The 23,109-nt window shown below is 30.2% G+C and overlaps 1 protein-coding gene across 2 annotated transcripts in view; it reads right to left on the bottom strand.

Annotated features, from left to right (window-relative positions):
• LOC142318868 (transmembrane protein 198) overlaps positions 1-23,109 on the bottom strand; it is a 78,178-nt gene that overhangs the window by 34,888 nt on the left and 20,181 nt on the right. For both annotated transcript variants that reach the window (XM_075355444.1, XM_075355445.1), the window contains exons 2-4: positions 14,289-14,531; positions 10,944-11,057; positions 1,082-1,300 (exon numbers count right to left, since the gene is read on the bottom strand). In XM_075355444.1, the coding sequence (XP_075211559.1) occupies positions 1,082-1,300; positions 10,944-11,057; positions 14,289-14,499 (544 nt within the window). In that variant the 5' untranslated portion in view covers positions 14,500-14,531. The remainder of the gene's footprint in view (positions 1-1,081; positions 1,301-10,943; positions 11,058-14,288; positions 14,532-23,109) is intronic.

Raw genomic sequence — 23,109 nt, 5'->3', positions numbered from 1 at the left:
ATGATCTACTGCAAATACCATATGATGTACTAATGTATTAAACAAAGATTTTCCTTTCGTCCATAGGCAAATGAACTGTATTGTATAAAAACATACACTAAACTATCAGGTACTGCTGTATCGATGGGATTGAATATGTTAATAATTCACACTGAAATTTGTGAATAAAATTTTATACACTGCTGGCCACAGTATATTAAGTTCAGCAGCTTCTTTAAAAATAAGAGCTTCTTTAATTCAATAAGAGACCTAACCTTAACAATGCCAGAAGCAAATGTACATTTCTCCCAATCAAGCCTTGTTGCTTAAGAGGTGGGTCCTTGTTAACGCATTTATGAAATGCAAACGAATATAACTTCAAATATATTCAGTACTTTTAATAAAATGACAAATGTGAATAAAAAATTAGTTAAATCAGTAGATTACATAAATGACAATATATGTTGAAATGAGGGAAGAAAATTTGGTTAAATGAGATAACAAACAGCTTCCTGACATTCGTGGATATAATACTCCAGTAACTGATTTCACGCCATATTTGATTGAAAGACCAGCAGCACCGATAAGGCTGTGCCAATTTCCAGTCCTAGCGAAATCCCCAGCAAAATCGCCGATCGCCTGTCTATCAGCTGCACGTATATGGTTCTGTGGCCGACTCGTATTGGTGGTCGTGCTCAAGCATGATCTGATCATTGAGGTCGACCGGGGGCCCGTTATCAATATGGTTTCCAGGTTCGAGGTAATTGTGACCGGGGAAGTTCATATAACGCAACTGGCTGGCAGTAGCATCGACCGCCGCTTATATACCAGTTTCCCCACCGTAGCGCACAGCTTCCCACCTCGCGGCAGCAACATCGCCAACTGGTCACTTGTTCGGATCTTTTCTCCGAAAAGATCCAGCCTCGCGCCGAATGACCGAGAAAACAGACTAATGCACGGAAGCACAAACAATCGGAGCACAAACAATTAAAAGTTAAAGTCAATTGTATCATTAAGGACTTTTAGGAAGTATCAGATAACAAACAATTAAATTAATTAAGTGATCAAGTAAAAAATAAATATCCATAATGACTACACTAACCTTTTTGGAAGTGCAGATTAAGAGTAGCAAATAACATCCCAGATCCCAGTAAACTAGCTGTAGTAGTTAGAAGTGTAGGTGTTTTGTACACTTGGTCTGATATAGCGAGTGATGCAACAGCAACTAACAGACCAGTATGAAATCCAGTCATAAATAAACCAACGTATTGGACGAGCATTGTTATTAATCCAAACAACAATCCAGCACATAATGCCACACCTGTAAAAATGATGAATATTATTATGTCTATCAAAATGTAGTCAGCAGATCTTGTGTAAATATAGAAGTTAAATAGTACACTAAAAAAAGGTGAAATATTATTATTTTTCTTATTTATTGTAAACAGAGAATTATGAACTGCATCAAACAATTTAGTTTCAAAAACTTCTCTAATTAAAATTTACAATTTAAAAATTTTCTATCTCATTAAAACTTTTCTCTACATTTAAACTTTCACTATTTTTTTAGAAAAATTACAGAAAAATAAATAATATTCTACAACACATTATGTTTATTTTTGTAACTGTAATCTAAAACAAAGCCTTACTGTTTAATTTTTTCTAACATAATCAGTATGACGACAATACTGTTGTAATACATGAGTTTGAAGTAATATTACCTGTAGAAGTTAAAATAATCCAATATGATATATGAGGGTCATTAAAATATAAACCAGAATTTTGACCTGACTCCAGGTACAGTTTACAGATGCTCCCTGTCATAAACATAAGTGTTTAGGCCAAAACATTTTGAAATGGCCATGATGCAGTAGAGAAAGAAAGTCATAAACATTGTCTGCAGACCAACGTCAATGACAACATTCAGACTGTTTGTGACCTTGCAATTTCAGTGCATAACTATCGTTGAAATTGCATCAGAGGTAGGCATAAGTGTTGGGAGTGGTGCATATAGTGTTGACAGACACTCTTGGATACAGCAAAGTGTTGGCAAGGTGGGTCCACGTCTTCTCACTGAAGTAAAGAGAAATGTCTGGTAAGACATCTGTCGGTGGCTTCAGGATCGCTTTGAGGAAGAATGACAGGCATTTTTGGACCAACTGTGACCTGTAATGAAAAGTGGGTCTACCACTACACCCTGAAAAGCAAGAGAATAAGTATGGAGTGTTGGAAAAGTGAGGAAGGGAGCATCTTTCAAGACCAAGAAATGCTTGTCAACTGAAAAAGTTTTGACAACTGTGTTGTGGGACTCAAAAGGTGGACTGCTTATTGATTTTCTACACGAATGAAGAATGGTAAATGTGGCATACTACTGCTAGTTGTTGGATGACATCACAGCTGGTCACTGCAACAAATGACACTGGCAACTGATTCATAACATCTTCCTTTTCCATGACAATGCAAGAACACAGCAGCTCAGACTCGTTAAAATTCATTGGACAACTCTTAAACATCCACTGTACAGTCTAGACTTGTCACTGTATGATTTCCACATGTTTTGTTTCTTGAAAGAAGCTTTAGGAAGGAAAAGATACAAAGATGATGTCGCAGTTGAGTATTACGTACGCAATTTGTTGTTGGGGCATCCCTTTTGTTTTTTTTGACGAGGGGATCAGGAAGCTAACTAACTGGTGGAGAAAATGTATCTCTGTTGAAGGAAAATATGTAGAACTATATAATTTTATCTAACATTAATAAAGCTAAGTAAACAAATCCTGGTTTATAATTGAATGACCCTTGTACTACATAAATATTACTTTTTTTCTAGTTTTAGGAATGTACATTATTTTAAAAAACTAATCTAATTTCTTATAATAACTGAATTAAAAATATATCCACCAACACTGTTAAAAGAAACCTGATAAATTTTAATTGCCTCACATATGTCTTTCCTTCAGAAGCATGATTCAGTCTGTAGTGTAGTCAAAACTAAACTACAGTTCAAAAAGCGAGACTGCCAAGATTTAGGGCATTATAAACCAATCAATTTATTGTTTGTACTCTATAAAATATTATGACAGCTATTGTATAGAAACTTTCTAATAATACTACTGCTAATAGACTTTGAATATACTTTTGACAGTAACTGCAAGTAAGCTAAATTTACTACTTTAAAAAAATGAGAATCTCTCAGATTTATATCAAACTTTTTAAATACATATACAAATATCCAATTTTTAAATGTTAAATATAAAAAGTTATCCCAGGTGATACATAAAGAGAATGACTGCAACAAGATGTGTTCAATTCTTCAAATTATTCAATACTTTCTGAAATATGTCTTTTATTAATTTAACTGGGAAGAAAAAGGATAAAGAATAATTGGAGAATGGTTCAATCATTAACCCTTTGTATGCTTTAAGCGGAATATTTCACTAAATAAACAAACCTCTAAACATTCTAAGTGGAATATATTGCTTGGCCCATTTAGCTACATAATGAAGTAGTTTTAGATCGTCAAATAACTTTTAGGGCGCAATTAAATGTTATTTTAAAGTTTTGTTGCCGTGCTAACTTCTTTCAATGCGCCAAAGCCATAAATTAGTCGCATACTAACATATTTTTTCTCTTTTGTTTTGCTGCGCGCGCATCTGGTAGTTCTGATAGTGCTCTAGGCGGAAATATCTGCAGCAATCTTTAGAAACGTGATTCCACTTCTACTGCTGATACGTACATGTTTGACTGTTTTTAGATGTTATGTTCTTTATTATTTGTTATTTTTTCTGATTAATAACATAATAAATTGTGTGTTATGTACAATATTCGTTTTTAGTTTTCTGCGTTTTTTCTGTTTACGTTTGTGTTGATTGTTAATTTACAACTATGGTGAATCCTGACGATTGAGACTTTGATGATTTTGTTACTGGTGCGATGGATGCTACATTTTCAAGTGCAATTGTGGACGATAGTAAGTCTATTGATTTTGAAGACAATATTTTACATAATTATAGTGACGAAGACAGTAGTGATGAAGATAATAGTGTGGGAATATTTCCAAATAGTAAAGGTAGGTCTAATATTAGCGAATGGAATAATGTTTCAAATAATGATCCTGGACAGTCAATAAACTGTTCGTAACATAAAGTTCCTGTAACATAACTGCTTATGTTCCAGTTCATAACATAAATCATGGGCTCAATTTGCCATCAAGTTTTGATACAGAATCATTACCAATTGATTATTTTGAATTATTTTTTAACAACGATCTGTTTAATCTAATTTGTACTGAAACCAATACTTTTACAAACAAGAGAAAAGCACAAAGGCTTTCTCCACATTCAAGACTGAATAAGTGGAATGATGTGTCAGTTTCTGACATAAAAGCTTTTATAGGCACAGTGATAAATATGGGTACACAATGCCACTGCCCAAAATCGAGTCATATTATTTGGCAAAATGGAAGATTAGAATCCCATTTTATAGAGATGTTTTTCAAAGGCTGAATTCTTGAATATTTTTTGGAATTTACATTTCAACAGTGAACATGGACAAGGAGATGTAAGGGGGAAAGATTTTCTTATAAAACCTATTATTGAACAAGTAAAAAAATAACTAAATTGTTTTATAATCCCAGTAATAAAGTTGCTGTAGATGAAAGTACTATTTCTTTCAAGGGGATAGTCAGCTTTAAAGTTTACAACCCTCAGAAGCCAAGAAAATTTGGGATGAAACTTTTTGTTTTATCTGATTACAGTGATGGATATATTTTTGATTTTATTCCATATTTTGGAAAACAAGATCTTATACACGGATCACAAGTTCTCAAATAGTAAAAGTACTTTGTAATAATGAAAAATCCTTCAGCACCCACAAGTGGATTGTATGTATATACTGACAGGTATTATACGAGCCCTGAATTAGCCAATGAATTATTGCAACAAAACACATTCCTCACTGGCACAGTAATGCCAACGAGGAAAGAAATGCCACCTAACCTAAAAGCTTCAACAAAAAAAATGAAGAAAGGAGACATTACCATTCAAAGGAAAGGAAATATTTTAGTTGCTCATGAAAAGATAAGAGAGTAGTGCACATACTTAGTAATTGTGGGAAGGGCAGCAAGTCAGACATGACTAATGTAGCTAGCAAATGGCCTAATCATCTATCAGTTTCAAAACCCAATGTTGTTTTGGATTACACAAAACATATGGGGGCAGTAGATCGAAGCGATCATTTTATCTCCTCTTACCAGTTCATGAGAAGAACGAAAAAGTGGTATCGGAAAATGATTTTTTGGAGGTCTGTATAATAAACTCCTATTTATTGTAAAAAACAATTGCAAAAAGACAACCAGAAAAAACCTCTAAGCCACTTCGCTTTCATAAAGAGTTTAATGCAATCTCTAGTAGCTGATAGAGTAAGGGCTCATCCATCTTCAAGACGTCGTCGACGACCATCCAAAGGACCTCGTGAAGAAAAGACTGGATGGAAAAACACATTTTATAAAGAAATGAGAAAAACAATCAGCAGCAAGATTTGTGGTGTGTTTGACGAAAGGATTGAGGAAAGAAACTATATATCTGTGCAAGACATGTGAAGCCACGCCAGCTCTCCACCCAGACGAATGCTTCGAAGTATATCATACTCAGCTCAATTTAATGTGACTTTTTTACTTTTGTAACTTTTCCGTTTTCTTATTTTATAATATTTGTTTATAATATAGACTAAAATTTGTTTTATAAACTGTAATTTTTATCACATCAAAAAATTTACATATTATTTTTTATTTATATATTATTATTTTAATAACAATAATAATTATTATTTTACATATTATTATTATTAGTGGGACTAATAATAAAAAATTTAAAAAGTAAAATTTGTTTTAATGAACTACCAGACCTGCAAATTTAAGTAAAACAATTAACTTAAAGAAATTAAAATAAAAGAAAAAATGAAATTAAGTATTACAGCAAATTTCATAATTTTATACCACGCGTATAAAGGGTAAAAAATTTGCTAACTGCACTGTGCTTATTGGAAAGAATGTAATTAAAATTAAAGGACTGTCATAGCATTTGGTAAAAAGAAAGAAAATAAGATTAGAGATTAATTTAAAAAAAGGAAAAAAATTTAATAACAGTGGTGACAGTAGCATGGACAAGAGTTAGAAAAGGTGGAAAGTTTTTGTATTTTTGGTAAGAATACTGCAAGAACAAGGCATATTGAAGAATTTCAAAGAATAATAAAGAGCTAATCAAATATAAAATAAATATCTTGTCTAATTCTGTGATTTACTCTGATAATAAACTGTGGAAAATGTGCATGTATGTGTGAGTCCAGTGTTCATCTACAGATGTGAACATGGTCACTAAAGGGTAAGGTAATAAATAAATTCAGAATTGAATAAAAATCAATGTGTAGACTGATGCAAGGCATCACAAGGAATTATTAAAACTAAAGAGCGGATAAAAGAGAAAACAATAGAGGATGTTGGGAGAGTAATTAGAGAAAGAATGTGGGGAGATTGCAGCTGAAAAGGTGATGGGCTAAGAAGCTAACTGTAGCCCACTAGGGTTGAAGAATAAAAGAAGGCCAACTGATAATTGGGATTTTGAATTTAGGAAATTGTGGTGGAGTGGCACCTGGCACTAAATAACATGGATCAGGAAGAGTGGAAAAATGAATCACAAAGGGAAAATGGTTTTTATTGTTGTGTAATACTTTTGTTGAAATTAATGTATATATTCAATGTAATTAATTAAATTAAATTATACAACATTTCAGACTGAACTTCATCAAGCCACAATATTAACGAATTTGTGAAATACTCTTAAAATGTATCTTTTAGAAACAAATGGTAAATAAATATGACCAATTTACAATAATTTCAAAAATAAAATAATTTTACCTTCTCTAACATACAAGTTGTAATTTCATTCTTATTGTAACGAACAACAACTCTACAGAAATTCACAAGAAAAGTTATGAGAACTATGGTCTGAATTTTATGAGCTATAGTAATTTCAGATATTGGAATGAAAAGATCAATTATGAAGAACATCATCATCAAAATCATGATGAAGGTGTAACCATTCTAAATTTTGTTGGTTACGAACAATATATATTATGTCATAAAGAAAAAAGTTTCAATATTTAAAAAGGTAGTTTTAATATTCATTTGGCTTAGCTGATATTAAAAACAGAAAATAGGCAATAGTATTATATTATTTTAATAGTTAAATAAACGTAATTAGTTTGATAAGAAATTGTATTACATAACTTTGTTTTTTGATGTCTAACATGGTCTGGATAGCCAGACGGTGATGTCATCGTGGACTGGTGTGAGCATATACATTCTCAGAAAAAAGTGTGTACGTGCATAAATACGAACGGGCGTCTGGCAGGGGAAACCAGACTGACATTCTTTATTTCCGGGCTAGTGTGAATTTAGCAGTCATGGAGTGGAGACGTGTTTTGAGTTGGCTCGCACGGAAGTGGTGATGTGTTCTTGGTTTGATGAGACAGGACAGTGAGACTGGGTAAATAGGTGTATTCGATGCGAGGTCATCATTATTTTTATATGTGCAGGAAAGTATCCTTATGTATATGAAGAGAAAAATTAATGATATGATTCAAAATATATGATTCCATATAATTCTGATATAAATAATATGTTTAACTTACGTTAAAACAAATTATTATCTTGTATTGTGAATGTTAATTACTTTATTTTATATATTTTTTTAAATATGACAGACGAGTAGTGTGGAAATGTGTTTTCTATGATTCCATATAGATATGATTCAAAAATATATGATTCCATATAATTCTGATATAAATAATATGTTTAACTAATGTTAAAAAAATTATTTTCTTGTATTGTTAATGTTAATTATTTTTTTAATTTTAATAATATACATGTGATCAGACTACATAGCCCTAGTACATTTTTTCGTTGTTCCCCCCTTAATTTGAATTGTTTTGTGAATGAGCTTTTCAAATTAAATTTTCTTTTTTTTTAATTTGGAAGTAAGCTCGCAAAGGTGATAGTAGTTATATCCACAGTAATGACAGATTTTTAAAAATGAAAACAAAAAATTGATGAGAATAGTTTCTTTACAGTATCATGACAAAGTGAAAGCAGTGTTCAGCAGTATGAGATAGTTAAACATGTTTTGTAAAAGATGTAGAAAACTGATACTTCATGATGTATTCTTGTAATGGAAATTTGAGACAGTAAAATTTACTGTGCACAAAAACTGTTACTGAAAAATTAGACAGCAATAAACAGTGTGAATGATAGGACTGAAAAATATTGGCTGATGCTCTAAAAGAATCATGTCCAAAAGTATATACATCTTTAGATCATAACAAGAAAGGTGAAACGGCTTCTGTTCCCATATCAGAGAATAGCAACTGCAGAAGATATGTAATATGAATCTAAACTGGAGTGGGCCATTCATGACTGATGATGTGGTAAGGTATCAGGAATTGTTTTCAGTTAAGACAACATACACCAGGGCCAGTTGTAGGCGGTAAGCAACTGCTTATGGCGGTAAAATTTAGGAGTTGCAAAACCATCTGAACTAGAGCGTAAAAAAAATTAATACAAACCACAAAAATATATTTTGATTGCTTGAATCTAGAAAATAATATTATTTACTATTTATTATTACAATAAAATTATTGCACTAGTTTTGTTTATTGTTTTAAAAGTATATTTAATTATCTCTGAAAATAGTAGGTATTAGTTTTAGTTTGTACGTTCATTGTTGTTAAAAGTGTAAATTTTGTTTTTCAATAAAACAATATTGTGTAACGCTGTATTAGTATTATTGCCTTAATTCAACTGTATGTAGGTTTTCTGGTTAACATGGTACTTTTATAACACTATTTTTTGAAAAATTTTAAGTTTTTTTGAAGCTTGGGGGAATGGCAATTTTTGGGTTTCCCTACGGTGGCAAAAACACTAGGGCTGGCCCTGTACACACTGATACACTGTTCTGAAGATTGGCTATTATGATGGGAAAATTTTCATCATTTCTCCTTTCATTCCAAACCTTGGACTTAATCACTTCCACATGCTTCATTTTCATTGATTTGATTTTAGGAAACTGGGAGATTAAAAACAGCAGGAATGAACTAGCAAATCTACAACAATATATTTTAATGAATGGCACAAGAACAAAATCTTTTGTCAGTAAAGAGTCTAGAAAACAATATTGGCTTCACAGAAAAATAAAAATGATATGCTTCACATGTTAAATTGGTAATAAATTTAGTTTTTTATGTTCATTTGTTTTTTACGACCAATTGGCTGTACTTTGTATCTTCTTTAAATTTTTTTTTATTTAAAAATTTTCATAAAATTTGTATTTTTCGATAAAATAACCCCCATTGGACATTTTCTTAAGTGTATAGAGGGAATTTGAAAAAAGGCATATGTCAAGGCCAAAATGTAAACATTTGGCCAAAAAAGTTGAATAGTCTTCTAGATAAGTTTTAAACCACATTTGTTCACTTCTGAAAATTTTTTATGTAATTTTTTGATAGTTTCTATCATTTGTTCATTCTACATTCTGTTTCTGAGTGTGGCTAAAAAAGGTTTCACCTAATTAATAAAAAAAAGTATCAATCCATTTTATATTGCCAACCTCATTTCATATGTTCCATTTTAAGCTTTATACACTCTAAAATTTTGAAGTAAGATGTGCATCTAAACAGGATTTCTTTCTAAATGGAATATACTCATTTTTTAAATATAGGATAATTTTATGACAAAATACTATATAAAAGTTATGAAAATGTTTTTCACCTGCTACAACTGAATATAATTAACTGCAAGAACACACTACACATATTAATCTTGTCTGACATCTTATACTCTTTCTAAAGGATTATGTAATGGAAGCACGATTCAGTAATAATGTAGAAATTTCTTTATTTTCATTTTCATCGTGACTAAAGCTTTTGTCCTTGTTTTCTTAAATCATATCTTCTGATATTTCTTCATCAATCAAATCTGATATTTTGGTTAGTTATTCTTAATATCCACCAATATGCTATAAAAATTTACATTAGATCTGGTTTCCTAATTGTATCTTTCAATTTATTAAAATTATTAATTTGTGTAAACAGATTAAACTTTGATGATCTTCATGTTTTATTTATATATTTTCTTCTCTAAATGGGTGAAAATTCTCAGCATTTTCTCAAAAGTTAAGAATCAAGTGTTTTTTTGCAGTGAATAAAATTTTTCTTGCTTGTGGAAGAAATAATCTCTCATTAAAAAAGGGGATGGAAGCATAATTTTCCTGTGGTAACTAGAATTAAAATATAACCAGATAACAATTTATCTGGAAGAAGAAAAATGGTAATTTTAAGGTTTTTAACATTCATTCTGTGGTCTCCATAATTTTTTTCAGATAAGATAGTTTTATTTGAGAAGTAAAAAAAGACATACTGCATTACAAATTTACAAATTACAATTTTATTTCAACTGTATTGAACCTGAAATAAATCAATTTACTGATTCCTATATCTTAGAACTACCTTTATTTTTTGATTCTGCTTGGAAATAATTCTTTCTTTTATCTATTTGAGTTAAGGACAATCTTTTTGTTAAAATTTTCAGAATGAAATATACTGGAACAACACAGAATAAAATAAATAGTGTTTTTTTTTTTAATATTTAAAAAAACTTTATTCTGTTCAAATTTATGCTGAAATTAAAGATTTAAAATATTTTGTTAAATATTTGTTTGAAATTAAAGAATGTCTGCTATAAAGCAGATAAACAAAAGAAAAGAAAAAAAAGAATCATTATTATTCTTATTAAGCAGCATCAAATACAAAGAAGAATTATAACAAGAAAATTAAACTACTGTTAACAGAATGATGTGTAGATATCGATCTAACACTAAATACTTTGAAATAAATATATAATAGAAAATAACCAATACCTGCATTACCGTATGCTGGCATCATCATTCTATCTTGTATACAGATTAAATATATAACAACTGAACCAAAAATAAAGCCAGTTAGAAACATAACTGCCTTGAAACACCTGTAACCTGTAAAAAAAATAAAAAATCATAAATGCATTACTGTAAGAAAGCTTGACAAATACCTTGCTATGGTTTGACCATATTCAATCATTTACATAACTGTGTTGTTAAAGTTGTTAATTAAAAAAAAAAGAACCTGATTACATAATGATCCCAGAAGAAAAAAATGAACTAGAAAACGGCTAGAATTTTTATGATTTTTAATTCAAGTACGTATAAAATTTATGTCAAATTAATATTTTGACCACAAAAACAATATGAACATAACTTGATAAATTCATTTCAATATACTGCTACTTTACAAGGACTGCCTTGGTGGCTAGAAGGAAAATATTTAAAAGAAATTATTTAAAATGTAAAACAAGAAGGCAATTTCAATTTCTATTTTTTAAATTTTATTTACTGCTTAATCTAAATTCAAAATTAAAATTTAATTATTAAACTGAAAGTAAATAGTTTTAAAAAATTTTGTGTCTAAAATTAATTTATAAAGATAACAAAATAACTTTTGATATGTACAGAAAAAGTATTCACATGACAAATTTATCACAAACTATCCTTTTCATACTGTCCAGCATACGATGCCAGCTTTTAATGCAATGATTTATAGGGAAAACTGGGTGTTCACTTGGTCAGGAAGCTTAGTAAAGGAAATTGGGGCACAATTGAGTTCATTGGTTTTACTAGAGAAACCATTAACAATGTATACAAAGAATTGGATCAAAATTTAGCAAAATAACCTCTCCTCAGACTTTTACCAAAGGATCAGATAAAGCATTGAAAAAATGCACATTTCCCTCCATTTACCAAGGTAAAAAAACATCTTAAAAATCATAATCTAACATTACCTACATCTCAAAAGTTAACCTCTATACGAGACATGATAAAAAAATATACTGTATAAAGAGTGGGCACATATAATTGATTTGTAAAGACAAAAATTACAATTTAGAAAATGGAACAAATGGACTAATTATAAATATTAAAAAATTGAGAAATTAAAATATTACCTAATAATATTTAAAAAAATAAATAATGGATACAACAGTTTTAAAAATTATCCATAATAAACCTGAATTATATAGCTGGAAAACTTACTTAAAAATTATGCAGAACTTCATTACTGGCTACTGGAATAACAAGGGAGAGGAATATCTAATAGCCTTTTAGATATTAAATGTATTAAAAATATTTTTCTGAAAGTTTTCTGTAATTACATTTAAATGTTTATCTCTTTTCTTGAACTCTTGAGGGTCAAACATTTTTTCGATGGTTTAAGGTTCATGATATGTCTATCTTTCTTGGAACAATTCTTTATGTTCTCCAATCCTTAACATGGGTCTACTATTATATTATATTCAAAAATATAGTGCCCCAGTGAAAAAATCACAAAACTATGTAATGTGTCCCAATCACAGGGGCACATTAATGTTTTATTATCTGATATGATAATTTATTATTTAAAAAAAAATGTTTTAATAACCAGTGTCTGTACATTAAGCGAAAAACATGTAATGTAAATTATTTTCCAATATTAATATTATTTATTATATTTTCAATATTATTAAATTACTATAATTTATAACATGACATTAATAAAATTATTCCAATTGAGATTGTGACAAATTATTTAATTTCATTCAAGAGGAAATTAAAAGTGGTTTTTTAATCTAGTCTCACATTAAGAACTTTTGTTGTAAGTTTGTTATTTATGAACTGATGTGAATCAATAAGGTGTTACTTTCTTTGTCATAAAACACTTAATATTTTTTTATATAACATAACATTTAAATAAACCAGCTATTGCAAAGATATTAACAATTAAAAAGTTTATATGGCTGCCATTTTGAAATGGATTAAGAGACCAGGTTCATTGTTTTTATTCAAGTAAAAATCACTAAGTACCCTAGCAATATATATTAAATTTCAGCTCGTTATTATAACCGTTCCTGAGAAATAATTTTTCTGTTAAAAATACAAAATGGCTGTTAGCCAGTAAACAAAGCATTTTTCTACATATGTTGATATAAAGTTTATTCTTTATTTAGATGTGGGGGACCATCCCCTGAATTCTTGAAATGGTTTTTATAAACAGTCTGCATATGTTTATCTGCTGCTTTTCCCTATGGTTATTTATACAGGATTTTCAGTTTTAAATGAATATGACAATTGATGTGAAATTTGAGTACAAGTATATTTATTATTTTCAAAATGAAATACCATCTAGAACTCGTGGCTAATTCAAAATCACAGCACTCTGTAGGGAAAACACCTGTCATTAGATGGTATCTCTACATCACCAAACGAAACTATAAATGTGCAGGTAAAATCTGTCCACACAAGTTGATAGCCACAATATTTTGAAATAAGTATGGTTTTTGATGATTCGCTTCATGGTAGAAGTTATGACAATCACAAGTCAACTTGTAAAACACTCTGGAAGTATACTGTATTACAGAAAAATCAACATCAGGGGCAGCTGACAAAGGGTGTTGTGTCATTGTATAATATGTGCTTAAAAAATTTACAGCTATGATAATTTGTTTGCTGGATAAAATTTTAATGAGATGTTGTCAGTCATCTACTGTGCACTCTGGATTTAGGTCAAATGACTTCCATAAGCTGAAAGCATTTGTGCGACAAACATATGTAAATGATGATGACTTGACAGTTCTCAAGCAGTAGTTATGGAAATGGCGGGGAATGAGTATGAAGACAGTATTTGAACCACATGAATTGCAAAAATAAATGCTTCAAATGTTGACATAATACAGACAAGTAGACAAGGTGTGTGTACTTTTAATATTAAAAAAAAGAAAAAACAAATTAAACGTAATACTTTTACAACAAAACTTTCTTTCAAGACTACCCTTGTGTAATGATATTTCTAATTCATTGATTTAATATTCTGCTTGATAAGTGCCAAATTATCTTTTTTTCTTAGCATGGAAAAAATGGTGTCTACCATTTTCAGGTTTTTCAAATCTTCATGTTCAGTCACTTGCACAATAAAAAAAAACTGTTTCAAATAATTTCATCAATATTGGTGAAATTGTTCTCCAATTACAGGGGGAGAAACGTACCACTCCAACTCATTACCCTTCTCTCAGTGTATCTGTACATAATGTTCACCAGATAATATAGAAGGGAATGTGTTATATATATATATATTTTTTTTCCACTTTTATAAACAGTTCTAACAATTTTGAGCATAACTTGAAATAATGTATTATTTACCAAAAAGGCAGTAGACAACTCCAAACAACAAATACATAGCACAAATAGTAGCAACAATCACATCATAGTCATGTTCAATATCAGCATGGTGGCAGTGATTGATTAATGTTGGAATAATACTTGGACTACCAACAACTGGTGGCCCAATAGTTGTGTTGTTTAACATCGGTCCTCGATCCCTGTCAAGTGGTACCAACTGACCAGCAGACATATTCAAATGGAAAAATTAATGTCTCTACAAATCTGGAACATAACACAGAATGAAACATAAACAATTCAATTATTTTATGGAACTAAATTTTAACATTCCAGTCAATTTTTACTTATTATATATTTGTAATGGGGAGGGAGGGGATAAATATTTATTAACTTTTCCATGTACTTTAATGAAGTGTAAGGAATACAAACAGGGAAATGTAGCCTAACTCTTGTTTGTCGCTTCACTAAATTTGTGAAGGTGAAACAATGACTTTAATAAATTACCATGTGAGCAGACTGGCTGCATAAAGGAAATTTCATAGTATGAGAACTCATTATGACAGACATATGAAACAGACAAGTATTCATTAACAAATCCTTACATACACATACAGCTTATACTTTGGTAAGAGATTAGATAACTTCAAGTTTAACACACATATACAGGATTTTCTTTCACATTATTTTGCAATCAAAGAGTAAAAAAAAAAAACAAAATAATAATTTCTATTATAAATAGTTAAATCTATTAGTGTAGTAATATAATTATTTTACTATTTCACATGATATATTCTTAGAAAATAACACTGATAAACATAATTTTTATTTCCTAACATGCAATACACGATTTTAATCTGTTTTTTGATGACGAAATTGAATATTAACTCAGAATCTTTTTATCACCCACCACTTTTGAAAAATGTTTAAATTTTAATTAAAGGATTTTTTTCATTTTTCAATGTATAGTTAGCATTTAAAGCTCCCATATTGTATTTTGTTAGCTCATTTTTTATTGTTTAACTTTGTTAACATAATTTGTAAGCTATAAATAAACAATACTAGATAAAGAATTAAATCGTATCATAGTCATATATTATGACATCATATCTAATAATGAAGAGTGAGCCTTCATGGACAAGATTAATCATGTCTGTGCAGATCAAAACATGTAGCTGAAAAAACAGCTGTGTTGTTTCTATTAAACACTGGATTTAGGAATGAATTAATTTTGTTCAGTCTTATTACTGTCTTAAGTTTGTTAACAGTGCAATGCCTTGAAATTGTGTAAATGATGTGGATGCCTTTTGTTATGTAAGTGGTGAGTTTACTGTAAAATCAAATAGAAAAAACATTACACCTTTAATTAGAAAAACATATCATTTGTACTTTGTGTAAAATTGGTGATCAGGATAAGACATAGGTTCCTCATATAATATGCACTAATTGTTCTGTATATTTAAGAGGACAGCTGAAAGGTACATGGAAGGTTTTGCCATTTGGTTTGGCGTGAACCAAAGCATCATGTAACAGATTGTTACTTTTGTTTAACAAGTGTGTATGGAATTTCTAAAAAATCTAAACATACTGTAAAATATCCTTCATTGCAGTCTGCAATCAGGCCTGAACCTCACAGTGAAATTATTCCAGTTCCTGAGCCACCAGTGAATATATGTTTTGAAAGCAGGGATGAAGAATCAGGTAGTACTGAAGAAGACAATAATGACTTTGAATTATCTTCCAATAAGCCACATCTTATATCACATGGTGAATTAAATGATTTGGTTAGGGATTTAAATTTATCAAAAAATCAAGCTGAACTGTTAAGGTGAAGACTGCAAGGTTGGAATTTACTTCAAAAAAATACAAAAATTTCAGGCTTTCAAAGCCGACAAAAAGAACTTCCTCAGTACTTTACTGATAAAAATAATTTGGTTTATTGCACAAATATGGATGAGCTTATGTTGCACTTAGGGCAAGTTTATAAACCTGAGGACTGGCGCTTTTTCATAGATTTGTCGAAGTATAGTTTAAAAGTGGTTCTACTACACAACGGTAACAAATATCCTTTGATACCAATCGCTTATGGTATTAATTTGAAAGAGACATATGATGTGAAGAAAGGCATTGTTGAAAAAATAAATTATAAAAAACATAGCTGGAACATATGTGGTGATTTGAAAGTTATTTATCTTTTTTGTTAGGCATGCAGTTAGGCTATACACGTGTTTTCTTTGCGAAAGGGACAGCTGGGCTAGGGATAAACATTATTTTACCAAAGAGTGGAAGAAACGAGACAACTTAACTCCAAATAGGAAAAATATTATTCATTAGCCCTTAGTTGAACTCAAAAAAATATTTTTACCCCCTCACCATATCAAGCTAGTACTAATAAAAAATTTTGTAAAAGCAATGAAGGATAGTCCTGGATTTTTGTCATCAGGCAGAAATTTCCAAATGTAAGTGAAGGAAAAATTATAGAAGGAATAGTTGGTGCTCAAATAAGAGAGGTGGTCAAAGCTAATGTATTTAACTCAATGTTAAATAATGTAGAAAGTGCAGCTTGGGCTTCATTAAAAAACATTTACAAAAGTTTTGTCTGTAAACAAAAATCCAACAATTACACGATATTGTTAATCACTTCTTACTTCATACAGTGCTATGGGATGTAATATGTCTTTGAAAATACATTTCCTCTACTCACATCTGTAGTTTTTCCGGGACAACCTCGCAGACGTAAGTGACAAACACGGTGAACATTTCCACCAAGGCATTTCGGTGATCGAAAGCCGCTATAAAGGGAAATGGAATACTAACATGCTAGCCGATTACTGTTGGACATTAATTTGGGATGTGTCTGAGGCTATTTATAAAAGAAAAGCATCAGTGAAATCATTCTAACAGAGGTATGGCCATGCAAAATTACACATTTTACAAATTTTAATTACATTCTCCCTTAATTTTTTTTGAAGTATAATTTATTTAAAACTAAGAAAAGTTGTATTTACAGATCTGTAATGTACACAAAAAAGCAATTCAAGAAATGGTATTACACTTAGAGAAACATTAAAAAAATCTTTTTTTTGTCTTCCATCATTTGAGTGGTCTGATGCAGCTCTCCAAGATCTTCTATCTAGTGTCATTTCATTTCAGCATAACTCCTACATCCCTAACAATTTGTTTTGCATATTCCAAAACGTTGCCTCCCTGCATAATTTCTCCCATCTACTTGTCCCTCTAATATCAAAGCAATTTCCAGGATGCCTTAATATGTGGCCAATAAGTGTGTCTGTTCTTTTAACTATATTTTTTCCAAATATTTCTTTCTTCATCAATTTGCCACAACACCTCTTCATTTGTCACTTTATCCACCCATCTGATCTTTAACATTCTCCTTAGCAGCACATTTCAAAAGCTTCTAATCTTTTCTTTTCAGGTACTCCGATTGTCCAAGTTTCACTTCCATATAAAGGTATGCTCCAAACATATACTTTAAAAAACGTTTACCTGATGTTTAAATTCATTTTTGATGTAAGCAAATTGTATTTTTGATGATATTTCTAATAAAGAAAATTTCTTGTAAAAATAAAATGTTAATTATATTGTTGTTAAACTATTATTTTTTATAAGTTTGATGCCATAAACAAAATGGCGATACAAGATACAGGTCACTTCTAAAATCAGCATAACCATTCTCAATAAAACAAGCATCAGAATAATTCTTACAAAGTAAATTAAGAGTGAAGCGGTTTCCTACTACCTTTTTTCACAAAACCAAGCAGACTGCTGGACCGGACCTGATCAAGCCCCAAGTCCAACAAAATCCAGCAGATATTCAACTCTACAAGCGATAGCTTTAATATGTTCATTACAGGGACTGGTGTATATTTATCATAACTCTCAAAGTATTCTCTGGTGCATCTTGTACCTCAGGTGGTTTAAATGAATCATAGCCATAATAAGAGACTATTCCAGATAGTTTAATACAAAATATTAATATACTTTTCTGTTGAGAAACAATACATCAAATACATTCATTCTATTAGTGGAGGAAGTTATTTCATTTATTTCCTTTAAAATATTAATGTACGGAAAATCCTACATGGGATTGCACATTTACAAGTTGTAATATTAGTAATTGATAAAACTTGCACTTAATGGTTACTAACAAGTATTTTTAATTAAAAGTAAACAATAAACTAGTGAAAACTATACAATAACATACAAAAAAATTACATCCCAAGATTAAATGATTTAAGCACAAGACAATCAATTAAAAAAAATGTTTGCTACTGCAACCAAAACTCCATTAATCACTTAATGGAGTGAAGGAGTTAATCACCCATTGTTTTAGCAAATTTTAGGTTGTAAAATCTGCTAAAACAGCACTAATGTTTAACAATACTAAATCAATCATTTTATCAGAGAAAACAGCATAGTATTGATGAAACAGATTATAATTTACATAAAAATACATTTTGTCATCTGTCATTTAATTAGCTTGGTTTATTCTTTGTTAATTTTTGCCCTGTATTTTTTTTTCAACCTAAAAAAAAATTACCACATTGTAAATTATCTCACTCATCATGAACTAAAAAGAAATTAATTTCTTTCTTGCAATGACTTTCTTTTCTGCAATTATTATCAGGAAATTAAAGCTATTATTATTAAAATAAAACAATTATAAATTTAAACAATCTGTGCTAATATGAACAGTTACTTTTACTTTAACTATACGCCTGTTATTGGCATTAACAAGTCAATATCAGTTCAGACACTACAGTTCAAATAACAGTATTTTCTTAAAATTAGCTGGCTTGAGTCTGAACAAAACCACATAACAACTAGTAATTAGATTGACCTTACTGTCTGTATGTTTTGTCAGTACTATCACAAAAGAGAAAATCCATAAAATTCATATTATTAAAATACAGAGTGAAATTGTACTAAATAAACACCCCAAACATAATTAATAAATAAAATATATCTAAATAAATTTCAGAAATAATTAATATCAGTAGATAAGACACTAGTAATTTATGTAAAATTACTAAATTTAATTCTGTTTTATTGATATCAGATAACAAGGAAATTTTTATTTTTGTTATTGCTTAATTATTTTATGTTGCATAAATTGTAAGACTCCTAGCATGAGAATGTAAATTTTGTAACAATAAGTATTATTATTAAATTTCTGAATTACCTTAGTTAATAGTATTAATACAAATGAGGAAACTAATTGATTCAGATAAAATAAAATTATGTATATTTCACTGATAGTTCACACAGCAAGCATCTACAGCTATGTCATACAATTTTTAACTCCTCTTCACCTCTATAACGGAATAGACATACTAATTTTTTCTAATCCCAGCTTTTATTTAAACTGTATGGCCTCTCCTAAAAACTGTGTAGATCAGCAAAGTTTAACAGCGTTTGGGTTTTTTTTATCCAAGAAGGAATATTAAAATAACTATTTTCAGCAATTACATAAACCCAGAACATATATTTTTGTACTTTAAAAATATAATGAACAATGCAAATGAAACAATTTGTTAAACTTATAAATTGTTTAATAGAAAAATAACATTTTTCATAACAAATTATCTGTCAGTTATTACATAATATTACACATAAAACCTACACACTAAATAAAACAAGAGATAAATATTAAAAAACATGACTGCCAAAAAAAAATTTGCTCTTTAATACAAGATAACTACTAATATAGGATAATTAAATAGCATGTAGGGTAAACAGTATAATTTTATTTTATAATTTATTTACACACACACACATAATTATATATAGTTACATGGCCTATGAAACTCCTGGTAACATAAGGATTTCAATGCATCTAAATCAGTTCAATTTTTGGAACTGCTATAGTGGAATATTCATACATACACCCTAAATACATAATTTAATAATTAAAGAATAACTGTATATTTTAAATGAAACAAAGAGTTTCTTCTTATCATTACTTGAGATATCTATTGTATTTACATAAATGACTAAATTTTTATTGATGTTCCTTAAATTTAATGTTGGTAATTTAGTTACATATGACTACATTGTTATTATTTCTTTTAATTGTTTATACGTAAAATATTTTGATTCACAACCTCAAGGAAATAATCTTAATCACAAAAAATATATTAAGAAATTTGTTTAAATAAATAAGTCATGCAATACCAACAAATAAGAGCAAGAATAAAGGGAATGATTACATGATCAAACATACTGCTCGTCAAAAAATCACAACATTTTTTAAATATATATGTATCCTACGACACTCCCAGTAATAGAAGGATTCCACTGTGGGGTGATATATCTAAATTGGGACAACTGTTGGCTGCTATGGTGGAACAAACATTTGTCATTTTTGCTATATCTATCTATACCTTTTCTTCTTCATTTTTAAAAGTAGTTACATTTTCTGTCTTTATGAAATGATAAGGTTCATATTTATAGTCATTTAATAAAGTTTTTGTTTTTAATTGTTTGAATGCTGAAGCACTTTTTCATTCCTTCCTACTTTGTGTAAATTTATTAGCTTCTTGTTCTTAAATACTTAATTATCTGTTACATATATTCTAATGTTTACAATCCACACTTTTACTGAATCAAAAACTCCAGGTTTTTGTTTTTGGTCTGGACTTGAACAAAGCTGTTGTTCTTCCCTTGTTCCTAACTCAAAATAAATGTTTTTAAGAATTTCTTTCTTTCTTATTGAAGAAAATCAAATAAAGTTAATATTTAAGCTATAAGATTTTACATAGATTATGCTGAGAGGAGAAAGTTAAATATATATGTATAAATACTTTTCCTTCAACTTTATGGAATTAACTCATAAGGCAGAAACTTCCCTGTGTAATCTCAATAAGTAATATCTCATGATATCTACAGATCATCACAAATCATTAAGCGTTAGTTCATGTAGAATTTTCCTATAGATAATATTTTTGCAAACGTTTATTATAAAATGTTTCCTTTTCTATCAATATATATCTTTTAAAATATTCAGTTAATGATTAGATTTGAACATCATAGACATTATTCCACACTGAGCCGGCCATTTCATACTGCCAACCAATTCGTCAGTAATGCTCATGATGTGGAAGCAACAGGAGCGCAACGCATAATTATAAAATTTCTTGCTTGTGAAGGAGTTCAAGTGATGGAAATTTTCCGGAGATTGACTGCACAGTTCGGGAACCAAACATTGTCAAGGACTTGTGAGTTTGCCTGGCATAAAGGTTCAAGGAAGGACGAGGGCATGTAGAAAATTAGGAACATGATCGGTATCCTTGGACCAGCATTACAGATGAAAAAATTCGCGCAGTTCGAGACATTCCTGAAGACGATCGACGGTGAGAATATCTGAAATTGTAGAACAGGTCGGAATAAGTTATGATAGTAGTCAAGCAATCATCACAAACAATCTATAGTTCCATAAAGTGTGTGCCAGATGGGTCCCTCGCCTTTTGACCGCAGCTCAGAAGTTGAGACGTTTGAGGTCTGTCAGAGGCTTACAGAAAGGTGATGCATTTTTGAGTCGGATCGTCACCTGCAACAAAACATGGGTCTACCACTACACTCCCCAGTTGAAACAAGCCAGTATGGAGTGGCAGGGGAAAGGAGAGGCAGATCCTGTGAAAGCAAAGACTCAACTGTCAGCTGGCAAGATTCTTTCAACCACCGAGGCACTTGCTCACTTATTTTTGCATGAGTGATGCACAATCAATGCTGCTTACTACTGCGAGCTGCAGAACGAGGTGAGGGCTGCTTATCGTTGCAAAAGACAAGCCCAACTGATTAGAGAGGCCATCCTCCTCCACAACAATGCCAGACCCCATATTGCAGCTCTAACGGTCTCAAAACTAGAAGAAATGCACTGGGCTCAACTTGATCATCCTTCCTATAGCACGGACCTACTGCCCTGCAATTTTCATTTGTTTGGGCCGCTAAAAGAAGATGGTGAAATGATTTAAGGGTGTGGAGGGATCCGCGCACAATTAGCTTCTGATGCAATCAGCTTCATTGTACGATGCTGCAATATAAGACCTTCCTTCTCGCTGGGAAAAATGTATTTCTAAAGCAGGAAACTATGTAGAGAAATAAATTATATTTGCCTTTTATTTTTCAATGAATAGATTTAAAAAATAAAATCCCGTTTATATTTGCTTTACCCTAGTACAAAGGATGTTTAATTCTGAAAAATATGTTATTAATGTATAATGTCACAATAAAATTCCAATTAATTAAAAATATACCTAAAATGATTAATAATAAATTAGAAAACCTGTTTATAACATATTCAATAAGTGTAAATCATAGTTAACAGAGCATTAATTTTGCACAAATAATATTGCCTATCTTAAATATAACTATATACAGTAGAATTACTTGTCAGTTTAGTAAGCTGGGAGTTTTTTGATAAGTTGACATGCAGGGTGGGGATAGATTGCTGAACCAGTGATTGGCTTGCTATCTGTGATGTCCTGCTGCAGTACAGTATCCCCTCCACTGTACTATTGGCAGTGCCAATACTACTTCATACATCTAGATAGAGCTAAGGTACAATTGTGTTTTATAACTTTTAATCTCTGACAAGAAATGTGAAACTCTGATATAATCTTGTAAAAATATGTACTTTGTAAAAGATGAAAATAAAACTATTATAAAAATAATATGAAACAGTTAATGATACAAAGTTATTATATGACAGTTAATATTACCAAGTTAGATGTACACATGAATCACAAAGATACTGCTTGTATAAATGAGCTGATTCACTAATAAACTAAAGAATTAGTATTATTTATGACCAGGTAAATAGATG

This window comes from Lycorma delicatula, chromosome 2, assembly GCF_047948215.1.
Source record: "Lycorma delicatula isolate Av1 chromosome 2, ASM4794821v1, whole genome shotgun sequence".
Taxonomy (NCBI): domain Eukaryota; kingdom Metazoa; phylum Arthropoda; class Insecta; order Hemiptera; family Fulgoridae; genus Lycorma; species Lycorma delicatula.
The sequence above is the reverse complement of the archived record's forward strand: the minus strand, read 5'-3'. Positions and strand labels throughout refer to the sequence as shown.